This window comes from Rana temporaria, chromosome 2 (genome assembly GCF_905171775.1).
Source record: "Rana temporaria chromosome 2, aRanTem1.1, whole genome shotgun sequence".
NCBI lineage: Eukaryota > Metazoa > Chordata > Amphibia > Anura > Ranidae > Rana > Rana temporaria.
In genome coordinates, this window is record NC_053490.1 from 134,640,781 (window position 1) to 134,654,513 (window position 13,733).

Genomic DNA, 13,733 nt, shown 5'->3' on the forward strand with positions numbered 1-13,733 from the left:
TCCCGAACACAAACTATTTTTTTAAAGTACGGGTTCAGACCCGAACCCGAACATCCAGGTGTCCGCTCAACTCTACACAGGACGTTTGCATTTCCAAGTGATATAAGGTAAAAAAATAAGAAAAAAGCCTAAAAAAGAAAATAAAGCAGCCACATCATCTAAGGCCTGGTAAGCTGCAATATATTAAATTTTTTTAGGGGGTTGTAGATACACTTTATTAGATCTTTCACTTAGCCAAAAGTTACACACACCTTTTTTATTAAGAAAATAACATAAAGGCAGTTAAATGCTATTTTTATGGTACAACAACAGGCTTATTTAATAGGGTCGCGAAGATTAACCAGTAACCCATGGCAGCCGATTCGGATAGTAGCAATTGTCAGATCTGTGAAAAGATTTCTGATTGACTGCTTTGTGTTACTGCAAATCCGCACTGCCATTTGTCATGCTTTACTGAATAAAGCTGCGTTCAGAGAGCAGGATAATTACAAAAAATACTCCCCTTTTTTTTACAGTTTTTTTTTACTGATTATTGGTTTCTTCTAAACTGCGGGGAGATCATTTATTGCTCTGCACATTTGGAGATGATAGCATTTGTTTTACAACTGACAAATAATGAATATGACTAGAAACAGGAGTTTTAATGTATCTAAAGCCATTTTTAGCTTTTGATAAACTTAGAAAGTGTTTCTAAACCCAGCAATATGAAAATAGTTAATCTGCCTCCCCCCACAGTGCCCACAGCACCCACCACTTAAAAATCTTCTTTGTACATAAAAAATATTGCCACTATACATTTTTGGGTAATCTGTATACCAGGGTCAGTGATAAACTGCACAGTTTTTCCAGTGCTGAGAGTTCAGGAAGGAGGAGATTCCCACTGCAGCCAGTATACACGCCCACATGTGTGATGTCAATATCATGTGACCTGGCTAGCTCTGAGAACAAGTAATTATTCTCTCTAGCATAAAAGACACAACTAACAAATGTGCAGGTTGGCTACCCTTCCTGTGTTAGCTGGCTTTCCCCAGAAAGACAGTGCAGGAGGGGGAGGATCTACGCATACAGGATAAAACAGCCTTTTTACTCAATGCAGAGGATTAACGCCTTAAGTTCTACAGTGAGCATAACAAGCATGCTATGCTGCATATACAGACTGATTTTACTGTTGTGGGTTTAGTAACACTTTCAATTTCGATTCTCTTTTCAGCACGTTTCTCACTGGGGATATTTCCTTCTTAGGCAGCTTTACCAGAGCTGATGCCTCCCTCTAATTTACATCTCTTCCTGCCCAAGCAACACATTTCATATTACTTTCTGTCCCAGTGACAATGGTTATTATATTAATAGAGAGGGTGAATCTACCTAGTGGGAATACAGAAAGACAGGAGTGACAGGAGTTTTAACCCTTCCACTATTATTTCCAAAAGTAGACACCACGTCCACTCTTTGACCTTAGATGTATGTTAATAACAGGAACCAGATATTATATAAACTTGTTATTTTACCAATCATTTCTTTTTGGTGATATAGGCAGCTTATGAACATACTTACAAAAGTGACATTATTAAGTAATACATTTGACTTTTTTGTTTCCAAATTCTGTTGAATTAAATTTCCATCTCTGGTCTCCAGAATAATTTCAGAATCTATGTGGAGAAAATACATTTTGATATAAAAGTTATTTTACATTAGTAATGGTTTAAAAATATAAAATATCGTGGGAGCATACACTTTACCTTTATAGCATGAGCATTATAGTAGCAATACAAACAATAGTTATTTTTGACAATACAATACAAGCTTAGATGAAAAATCGGCTATCATGTTGTGAGTGTAGCCTATCTGCTGGCCAAGTGGCCATCTCTTTATATAACTTTGTAGATTCTCTGCATAATTTGCATCATCTCCAGTCCTCTTTACTTGGGTTTACTTTCAAATTATAAGTACTATATATTCCATGGTACCTTGCTGTTGGTGATGATTTCTGCTTCCTGAAACTCCTCCTCTCAGCACCTCTGTAGTTCAGAAGGCCTTCTCGGTAAAATGTGACACAGCAATGCCTACTCACTGGTATTGTGAATATGTATCACTGTGTTCAAGAAAGTTAATGTGTCAGGAAGGTCATGCTAAGAACAGTAGTTCTGTGCAAGCTGGTGCACGATTGCGGGTTCCTATGCACGAGCGCATGCGCGCATGCTTGTGTACAGGAGCGTGTGATCCCCAGCGCCAGGCGGGCTATTTAAACTCAGCTGACACACTGAAGCTTTACTGTCTCATCTACAGTGTTACCTGAGTGGTACCTGCTAATCTGCATCCGTTCCTATGTTTATCCAGCTTGCCTTTAACTACCCTTGCTATATGCGTGCATCTGACCCCGGCTTGACCTTGACCTTGTATCTGTCTTATCCACTGGTTGCCTGCCTGTTGTCGACCCGGCTTGTTCAGTGACTCTGCTCCTGCCTCTGCATCTGTTCCAGTACTACCTGTCTGTGTATGACGCGGCTTACCTGACCTTCCTGTGTTCCAATACCTTGGAGCCTTTTCTCTGCCTGACTGCCTCCTCATCCCAGTGTGTGGTACCCTGACACAAGTCTGCTCCAGTCTCCAGCCAAGTCAGCTGATTCCCTTCCACAGAACTCCGGACCTGCTTCTCAGCTGTTGATCCTGCCAGGTACTCGTGCTACTCTGCACTCCCGCACCTCCTGTCTACCCTACCAGGGGCCTCGAGTCAGAGGCGTAAGAGAGGTTTTCATCTTCATATTGGGCTCATCTACTGGGTACGTGACATAATGTTTGTGATTCTTCTCAAAATAAGTTTAAAAACTTCAAGATCATTCAAAATTAAAAGAATATGCTAGAAATATTTGAATTCAATTCAGAAATTAATATAGGATTTTAAACTTTGACCATAGACACACACTAAAGCCTATATCCACCTAAAACTTATATGACTCATTGATATGACCAGCCAGCTTCCTCTTTCCCTTTGAGGCAACAGTGGGGTGATCTCCTTGAAGCTACTGGCTGTACCACTGATGGGGAAATTGCATATGATATATTTCTTTACCGTACTTTCCGAGGTATAAGATGACCTTTTACACTTTAAAAAATGGCCAAAAAGCAGGGGTTGTCTTATAAGCCGGGTCAGCTGCTCGGATGCCTGCTGGATGTGTGGTAATACTGTATGTAGCTTCGACTACATACAGTATATACCGCTGAGCCAATCCCGGTGAGCGATGTATTCAAATGAATACAGAGCCTGCTTGGATTGGAGTAACAACCTCTGCCAAACTGAGCAGGCTACATACGGTAGCCTGCTTGGATTGGCTTTGAGAGTCAGAGAAGCGCAGTCTAAAGATGTTACAGCCTCTGCCAATCCAAGCAGGCTTTGTATTCATTAATAGAATACATCGCTCGCCGTGATTGGCTCCAGTTCCAGCAAGAAGGAAGAAGGATATGGCTCCAGCTCCAGCTAGAACGAATAAGTATACGAAGCCTTGGAAGGGGGGGTCGTCTTATACGGTGAATACAGACAAAAAACATCTTAAAAACTTGTACAATTAGGGGGTCATCCTATACGCCTGGTCGCTTTATACGGGAAATACGGTATTTAAAGTGATCCAATTGTCTCACAATATTTAATAACGCCTCCAAGCCGTGGCTAAGGGGCTATACAGGATTACAGTAGGTCTAATTACTTTTAGCTGACTCATTTGATAGGAAACTGACTTTATGGATAAGCCAGACCACTTTCAGAAATGTGAGGTCATTCTGCTCCAGAAGGGGATGGGTTGGACAAACATTTTTATAACGCACACACAGCTTGTAATACGTGTCTCGTCTTCTGAGTTTGCAATCATGCATGATGCATCTGTGGACACATATTTCATGCTATATAATTGGAGGCACTCATGGCGGAAACAGCATCTTTAGTTAAGTATTATTGTTATATTCTCTTTATCTTTATCTGTCAGTACTTTTAATAAATCTTATATTTAGTTCTGTGATCTCTCTTTGCACATGTCTAATACAACTCCAAAAATGTAAACTATCACGTGACTGTGAGACGACAACCCCACATAAGTAGAACAGTGGTGTAATTTCCCCCCAACCCGCTTCCCCTTCTCTTACCATTGTTGCCCGCATCCCGAATGAAGCTCTGACACACTTCAGCCTACAACTGTCTACCCAAAACTGATATGAAAACGTATTGTTTTACATATCAATTATTAAACCATACAACTCTCTAAAATGTATGCAAATCTGATTTAACAAACATGTCATATTCACTTTACTTACCACTTGCCCATGAAAGCTGGCGTAAAACAGCTTGGTCTTCAAAATATTCCAGATCAGAGAGCATCAGAGGAGACTTCTCAGGCAGCTTTGGGTTATCTATCAAGAAGATGCACAATTCAGGTAAGCAGCGGATATCTGTAACACTTGTCAGAATTCGTACTCTAATATATCTGTCCCCAGTGATTTCATACAGTGCATTTCAAGTGAGCTACTGGCAATGTGTCAGTACAAGTATGCTTAAAGTACCACAATTGTTAAAAATATTGTATTCTGGTAACTGTATGTGGTTAACGCCTGTAAGATTATAGTATTCAGCATATGGATTATTTTTTTCATTTCACATGCCTTTCTTACAAATCTAACCTTTTTTTTTTTTTGAAAACTATTTTTATTGCAATTTTATAGACAAACAAAACACAAACAACCTAAGTGCTTACAGAACTCATGAACATCGACGGTGCTACATTACAATTCTGCGAATACGGGTGTGAAGTATAAAGATACATCAATCATATGGTACACAACCCCATGCCTAAAACATGCTCTTGGAAAGCGTCAGAGTGGGCTTCAGCAAAAAACACAACATCTAACAATAGCGATGCCCAACGCAAAAAAAATTTAAAATAAAATATAATAAAAATTTCACCATCAGGCCGTTTCAGGTTCAGCCAACCATGTACGCCAGATTTTATCATACTTTAGTGGGCAGCCCCTGTTTACGTAAGTATCTTTGTACAAAGGAAGGCTGTTGTTTATCAACCGTTTCCACTGAACCAACGAATGGGCAGTGGGTTTTTTCCACTGCATTGCAATGTTTTTCCGGGCGTAAAATAGTAACAGGCCAATCATTGTGCATTTAGCCATGGTCGGTATGATAGTTTCAATGAGTCCCAGTAGGCATACCTCCATTGTCAATGGTAAAGTGACTGACGCCACTCTATTAATCATTCAAGCACCTCCCGACAATACTGCTGGACCTTAGGGCAACGCCAAAAGATATGGGAGAAATCACCCGGCGATGCTCCACATCTTCAGCATTCTGTGCAGGGTCCATCTTATGGACTCTGTGTGGGGTGAAGTATGCCCTATGAACTATTTTGAACGGCACCAGTCTGTCACGAATGGAAACTAGCAGACTGAAAGGGAAGTCCCAAACATCGTCCCAATCATCATTGAGTAGTGTGGAATGTCACGCTGCCAGCAAGACCAAAGTTTGTCCAGCGGTGGGAGAGACACAAAGATCAAGTGTGTATACAAATATGAGGTAGGTTTCTCGGCACAGTTGAACCTGAGTGTCCACAAATCTTACATTTACATGCAGGCCCATTGTGCAACAAAAGTGACTGGTGTTGGGACAAACCATATAACTCTTCTGTGGGGTGGGGGGTGAGAGAGAGGAAGGTGGGGGTGGGTGAGAAAGGGGGGTGGGAGAGAAAGGGGGAAGGGGTCGGTGAGAGAGAGGGGGAGGAAAAGAAAGGAGGGTGGGTAAGAGAGAGAGGGGGTGAGGGAGGGTGAGAGAGGGGGTGGGATAGAGAGAGAGGGTGGGGGAGAGAAATAGGGGGGTCAGGGTGGGTGAGAGAGAGAGAGGGTGTGGCTGAGAGGGGGGTGAGTGAGAGGGGGTGGGAAAGAGAGACCCTCTACTGTCCCAGCCCCTATCTCTGTGGGTAGTCGTGAGTGATGCCCCTACCTCCCTCCCGTCCTCAGTCAGCCTGTTTTTTTCCTGTTCCATGACAGTGACAGCTGGGAAAGGAGCTTGGAGAAGGAGTGCAGGCTCTGGGAGGCGCTGGGGATGCTGCTTAGGGTGGAAGTGGGGTCTCATCTTCTCTCTCTCATTTACTCCTGGGCTCTTCCCGATTGCCCAGACCTCCCCTCCCTGTTTAAAGATGCTGCGGCCCTGCACCCCGTGGCCACCGGACTAGCGGCGGGATGCTCCAGTCCAGGACCATGACAAGGGGGCTGGGCTCAACTACTTAGGCACTACGAGCACTAGCGAGGAGGAGGAGGAAGTGGAATCCTCCTCCGCTTTGAATGCTGGGCAGGGAAGGAGTCGCGGCTGTGACAACACTGGTTGCTAGATTCTAGGCGGCGGTAGCAACCAGTGGCCAGAAGTAGAGTCAGGTGGAGGCAGGGCTGAGGCAGAGCCAGCGCTGTCCCCTGCATTCTGGACTGCTCCCAGTGTTAGTTTCATTCCGGAACAATACAATGTCCAGCAATAAAGGTGACTGGGATATACCTGCTAATTACGGGACAGCACCCACCCGGTAAGAGACTCAAGGCTATGAACCCCAGAAGCCTCCCCCTAGCAACGTCAATGTGTGTAACACTACCACTGTAGGAGCCTCTAGGTTGATTGGCCGAGTCATTTTCTAATAGGTTCTTTGCAGCACAACACACAGTTCAATCACTCTTTAGGTTCATTAGACAGTCTATGGCAGTGGTCATCAACCCTGTCCTTAGGGTACACTAACAGGCCAGATTAGCAAGATAACTGAAATACATCACAGGTGATATAATTTGCTGCTCAGTGATTGCAGTATTCTAGTCTGCATCTCCCCAAGGTAATACATAAAACCTGGCCTGTTAGTGGGCCCTGAGGACAGGGTTGATGACCACTGCCATTGACTGTTTAAGGAACCTAAAGAGTGATTGAATTGTGTGTTGTGCTGCGAGGAAACTATTAGAAAACGATTCAGCCAATCTACCTAGAGGCTCCTACGGTGGTCTATGGAGTATGCTTTTTCTAACACTTTATTGTAGAACTTTAATAAGTAGTGGGTAATGGTAGGATACTCCAGTAACCCTTAGCAAAGATTTGAGGACAGTGAACTTTCTTTTTTTGAGCTGTGAAACACAAGTTCTTATACAAGTAAATAGAGTTGAGCGAACCCGAACTGTAAAGTTCGGGTTCGGTACGGACTTTGGGTTTTTCCCGAACCCGGACCCGAACCCGAATAATTGCTGAAAGTTCGGGTCCGGGTTCGGAGTTCGTGAAAAAAAAATGCGCGGAGGTCCCCCCAAATTCAATAGGTCTGGTATGGATATTAAGGGGAACCCCGCCGTCAATTTAAAAAAAAAATGACGCGGGGTTCCCCCTAAATATCCATAACCAGACCCAGACCCGTTATCCGAGCACGTTGATGGGGACAAGGGTCTCATCCCCACAACCCTTGCCCGGTGGTTGTGGGGGTATGCGGGCAGGGGGCTTATCAGAATCTGGAAGACCCCTTTAACAAAGGGGACCCCCTGATCCTGGCCCCCCCCTGTGTGAAATGGTAATGGGGTACACTGTACCCCTACCATTTCACGAAGGAAGTGTAAATTCTTGTAAAAAAAAACACACACACACCGTAGAAAAAAGTTTTTTCTTAATAAAAAAAAAAGAAAAAAACTCCAGCGGTGATAATCCACTCGTTCCCAACTTCCTGCTCCAACGTTGTCCTGATCCAGCGACGGGTGCGGGTGATCTCCAGTGATGAGAAGATCCAGCGACGGGTGCGGGTGATCCAGGGACGGGTGCGGGTGATCTCCAGCGATGAGAAGATCCATCCATCCAGAGCGCAGCATCGCCGACCTCCACTCACCGCTGGACACAGCCCAGCGAATGACGCGCTGAAGCTGTGACATTACTTATATAGGGGAGGCAGGGCCACCCGTCACGTGACCCCGCACCCTCTGACGCACCCTCTGCTACGTCACTGGGGAAGCCCAGGAAGGGGGAAGACTGGGCTTACCCAGTGACGTAGCAGAGGGTGCGTCAGAGGGTGCGGGGTCACGTGACGGGTGGCCCTGCCTCCCCTATATAAGTAATGTCACAGCTGCAGCGCGTCATTCGCTGGGCTGTGTCCAGCGGTGAGAGGAGGTCGGCGATGCTGCGCTCTGGATGGATGGATCTTCTTATCGCTGGAGATCACCCGCACCCGTCGCTGGATCACCCGCACCCATCACTGGATCTTCTCATCGCTGGATATCACCCGCACCCGTCGCTGGATCAGGACAACGTTGGAGCAGGAAGCCGGGAACGAGTGGATTATCACCGCTGGAATTTTTTTCTTTTTTTTTTATTAATAAAGGACTTTGTTCTACAGTGTGTGTGTGTGTGTTTTTTTTTACAAGAATTTACACTTCCTTCGTGAAATGGTAGGGGCAGTGTACCCCATTACCATTTCACACAGGGGGGGCCAGGATCTGGGGGTCCCCTTTGTTAAAGGGGTCTTCCAGATTCTGATAAGCCCCCTGCCCGCATACCCCCACAACCACCGGGCAAGGGTTGTGGGGATGAGACCCTTGTCCCCATCAACATGGGTACAAGGTGCTTTGGGGGGCACCCCAAAGCACCCTCCCAATGTTGAGGGCATGTGGCCTGGTGCGGTTCAGGAGAGGGGGGCCGCACTCTGTCCCCCTCTCTTTTCTGCGGCCGGCCAGGTCAACGTGCTCGGATAACGGGTCTGGTTATGGATATTTAGGGGGAACCCCACGTCATTTTTTTTTAAATTGATGGCAGGGTTCCCCTTAATATCCATACCAGACCTAAAGGGTCTGGTTATTGAATTTGGGGGGACCTCCGCGCATTTTTTTTTTTACTAAAAGTCCGTGTCCCATTGACTTCAATGGGGTTTGGAGTTCGGGTTCGGGTTACCGAACCCGAACTTTTTTTTTAAAGTTCGGGTTCGGGTCCGAACCCGAACATCCAGGTGTCCGCTCAACTCTACAAGTAAACAATGGACTAAGCTCTGTAGTAGCAACTTGATGAGATTAATCTTCCTCTCCGGACTGTCCTCTCACCAGGAATTAAATAGACTAAGCTCTTCTGGATACAAACCCACTGACATGACACATGGCTTAAGGGAACGAGCAGCACCCCCTTAGGCTGTGATCTCCTTCTCAGGAAAAAACTCTTAGTCCCAGAGGATTTATACAGACTCAAGTGACCATCTGGGCACCTCTCCCAGGGATTGGCCAGGGCTGTATGAATTTGTAGCTGCTGATTAAACTCCTCCTGCCCACTAACAGCCAGACCTTTCTGAACCAGCCATGTGTATTCCCACTTGAATTTTGGTGAGCTCTTTGTATTCCTTCCTGGTCTCGTAATCCAATGTGAAAACCTGCCTCTGTGTGGGTGCTTCCTGTAATAAGTACTGATCACTGCCATTTTCTTTTCATGTGAAGGGCGGGTGGTTTTGTATTTTCCCCACCTCCTGTAATATTCTGCAGGCAGTGTGTAATGTGTAGGCATGCTGGGTCCCTCCCACAGGTCTGTTCTCTGCACAGTCTTAAGGCCTGTACACACGATTGGATATTCCGACAACGATTGAGCAAGTGATGGACGTGTTTTGTCGCATAATCCGACCGTCTGTATGCTCCATCGGACAATTGTTGTCGGACAATTGTTGGACAATTGTTGTTGGAATTTCCGACAACAAATGTTGGCTGTGCATGCTCTCAAATTGTCCAACAACAAATGTGTTAGGTCGGATAATACGATCCTGTGTACACAAATACGTCAGACTAAAATCCAAAGTACAAACACGCATGCGTCGGAGCAATGCTAACCAAGACAACATTATCAGAAGTTGCCCAAAGGGTGGCGCTTAAGAGCTGAAAAAACCCATAGTACGTCAATTATGTCACTGTAACGGAATGACCCGTGACACCCAGAGACTTTTGAAGGATAGGGGGTACTCCTGTGCCAGCGTCACTAATGACTCTTGGGTCTGGGGTCACCCTGTGCCCCTTTTGGGCATAGGGTGACTGATACGTCCGAACGTCTGGGGGGATAATTAACTCCTCTGAATGTCATTATCTAAAAGAATGTGATTGAAGCCCCATTGTGTGATGTGTAGGTGGAGAGTTTCTTTGTTCCTTTGATTAACTGTAACATGCCTGTACTGTATATAAGAGAGCTAACCATTAAAGCATTGGTTAATTAATTTGACTCAGAACACAGAGCGTATGTCTCGTCTTTCTGAGGGAATTCTTATGGATCGTGTCTGCTGGCTTGTCGGACTGTCGGATAAGCTGTCGTGGGTTGATGGAATGGAATATCGTAAACAGTGGTGACCGTTACAAGTGGTGGCACAGCAGTGGGATGGTTCCATGGCCGGAACAACAGCTACAAGGACACAGGACAATGGAGACCCAGTATGAACGGCTGAAGCTCTCTTCCCTCATAGACTTACTGGAGAGCCGGGGCAGACCGGCCAGCAACCGTAATAAAAGGGACATTATCGCACAACTTGTCAAAATGGATAGAGCTGAAAGGCCCAGCGTAACAGACAGGACACCCGAGGAAGAAAGTTTTGATCGGGCTGTTAAACGTGGACTGGCACAGTATGGTCCTAATCCTCCACCGGAGATCGTAGACCTGGTTATAGCGGCTGTGGATGCCACTTGGCTACATCAAAGAGGTGCTGCAGCAGCAGAAGTCACAGCAGCACCAACTGAAGAGAGAGGAGAGGTACAGATACCAGTCCCCACGGAAGAGGAATTCAAAAAGGAGGTTACAAGAGATGCGGATACAGCACAGAGGACCAGTATCAGAAGAGGCCCTGCTGGGATGGTCAGATGTGATTTGTTGCCAACTCTGGAAGGAAGCGCTAGCTCTTGAGCAGAAACACCAGGGGAAGGTCCTCCCCTCCATCCATGTAAGATACTGGCCGCAGTATGACGCACGAATGCTGTTGTTGGGGGAACAACCGAAGCAGGAGTGGACAGCAGAGTTAAGCAGGCTGATCCGGGCAGAGATGCGGTTGGACCAGAGCTACAGACCCCTCCGGTGGTGTGTAGTCCAAGAGTGCCCATGGTCAGCAGATGACAGCCCAACGTAAGGCTTTGACTATGATGGTCTGGGACTATTGTATTGGAGGATGTCCAGTGATCCTGACTTCGGGGATGACCGGGAGTGGCGCTTGGAGGACATAATGGAGCACAGAGAACAAAAATTGAATGTCTCGGAAGGGCACTGGTTACAGGAAGATTTTGAGTTTCTGGCCATTCAGGAATGGGAGCTGGAGATCGCCTACAGACAGCTGCTAGACTCTGCTCAGCGGCAGGGTGGGGCTCCTGTTGCCTGGGACTATAAGGACATTTTAGATGACAACTCTGCAATCCTGGCTGATGAATCGGCAGTGGAAAATCTGGAGATTGCCATCCCTAAAGCCGAAGCGGATGGTGTGGAGTTCCAGGAAGCCGGGGCAGTTGGCCCCTCTCTCCAGCAACAAGCTGAGGCGGTAAAGCTTTTACTCCTAGCTGAATCACTGGCAGCAGGGCAGGATGCTACTGGCCGCTGCACACAACTGCAGCTTGAGCTGACATCAGTGGATGGGACTGTGGTCTCCACTCACAGCAACCCAGCCAAAGAGCTGGCAACAGAGCAGAGTGCCACGAGCCTCTGCTCTCAACTAGCAGGAGAGGGAGTTCCTGTGGTAGTGGATGGGACTGTGGTCTCCACTCACAGCAACCCAGCAGAAGAGCTGGCAACAGAGCAGAGTGCCACAAGCCTCTGCTCTCAACTAACGGAAGAGGGAGTTCCTGGGGTAGTGGATGGGACTTCAGTCTTCACTGACACAACCCCAGAAAATGGTGCGGCACTGAGACAGGAGGATGTCAGCTTTGCTTTGCAAGCACCGGGGGATTTTCACCTACCACCAGTGGATGGGACTTCAGTCTCCACTGGTATACCCCAGGGATGGGGGCCAGTTGGCCCAGATCCCCAACAGCATGATGGACTGAGCCCAGTCACCCTGTCTTCTCTCCAGTGGCTGAAAGGACTCCAGGGAGAAGGGCCAGTCCAGGCCTCTCCCCAGCGACAGGCATGTTCTCTGAGAGAGGCAGAGGTTGGCTGGGTGAGTAATGCTCTGTTTGGAGCAATTTATTTGGGGTATGGTACGAATACCAGCATTGGAGGACTGGAACTACTGACTAACTTCGGAGTCAACCCATTTGGGGTTCCCTCCTGTGTCAGTCTCCCACCGAAAGGGGAGATGTAACAAAATGACCCGTGACACCCAGAGACTTTTGAAGGATGGGGGGTACTCCTGTGCCAGCGTCACTAATGACTCCTGGGTCTAGGGTCACCCTGTGCCCCTTTTGGGCATAGGGTGACTGATAAATGATAATTCATGTTTTGCAGGATATCTTGGAATATTACAAGTTGTTAAAGTCTGACTCCAAATGGAGTGTTTTCATTCAATGGGGGGGGCACATGCTTTTGAGGTGTTAGTTGCGTCTGCTCCTAGACATTCCATTGTGAGATGCTAATTAAGTCTGTAAAGGTCAGATGTCTAGCTTTTAGGTGTTAATTCAGCCTGGTTCCTAAACCCTTCATTATGTATGCTAATACTGTTTTGTGTGTGGAATGTACTTGTCAACTGTAGTAATTAGGTCATGTTAATCATGTCAGATCGGTGCCAAAACGTCTGACATAGGAATGTGTATTATGCAGGTGAATCGCTTATTGGCGGAGTCCGAACGTCTGGGGGATAATAAACTCCTCTGAATGTCATTATCTAAAAGAATGTGATTGAAGCCCTATTGTGTGATGTGTGGGTGGAGAGTTTCTTTGTTCCTTTGATTAACTGTAACATGCATGTACTCTATATAAGAGAGCTAACCATTAAAGCATTGTTTCATTCATTTGACTCAGAACACAGAGCGTATGTCTTGTCTTTCTGAGGGAATTCTTATGGATCGTGTCTGCTGGCTTGTCGGACTGTCGCATAAGGTGTCATGGGGCGATGGAATGGAATATCGTAAACAGTGGTGACCGCTACAATCACTACATTCGTGTTTGTTGGCTGAAAATGTTCTGCCGTGTGTATGCATTCCAGGTTCACGAACAACGCCTTTCGGACGAAAATCCACGGATCCAATCGTGTGTAGGAGGGTTAAGACCCTTTTCACACTGGGCGTTTTTCAGGCACTTTTGGGCTAAAAATAGCACCCATAAAGCACCTAAATAATGTCTCCTCTGCATCGCCAGTGTAAGAGCCCTAGTGGGGCGGTGCGATTGCAGGACATTACAAAAAGGCCTGCAAGCAGCATCTTTCGGATGGTGCAGTAGCGATGTATACATCGCTCCTCCACCGCCCCTGCCATTGGAATCAAAGGGCACTGCTGCCGAAGCACCTGCAAAGTGCTTCAGCAGTGGCACTTTGCGGGGTGCTTTTAACCCTTTATTCAGCCGCTAGCAGGGGTTAAAAATGCCCTGCTAGTGACTGAAAAGCGCTGCTATTACAGCGGTAAAGCGCTGCTAAAATTAGCAGCGCTTTACCACTAACACTAGCACCATTGACGGCACAGTGGAGGCTTTAAAATGTAGAATTTTTCAGCTTGCAGAGTCTTTATTTCTCTGTAATATCCTAGCTTCACCAAATGTACACTTAACAGCATGAGATTATGGGAACAAGACATAAATGAAGAATTAGAGCTGAACG

At 46.3% G+C, this 13,733-nt stretch overlaps 1 protein-coding gene across 2 annotated transcripts in view; it reads right to left on the bottom strand.

The window, feature by feature from the left end:
* The window catches only part of LOC120929554 (inactive dipeptidyl peptidase 10-like), a 218,487-nt gene that overhangs the window by 145,747 nt on the left and 59,007 nt on the right, over positions 1 to 13,733 (bottom strand). For both annotated transcript variants that reach the window (XM_040341134.1, XM_040341135.1), the window contains exons 3-4: positions 4,303 to 4,398; positions 1,555 to 1,649 (exon numbers count right to left, since the gene is read on the bottom strand). In XM_040341134.1, coding sequence (XP_040197068.1) covers positions 1,555 to 1,649; positions 4,303 to 4,398 — 191 coding nt within the window. The remainder of the gene's footprint in view (positions 1 to 1,554; positions 1,650 to 4,302; positions 4,399 to 13,733) is intronic.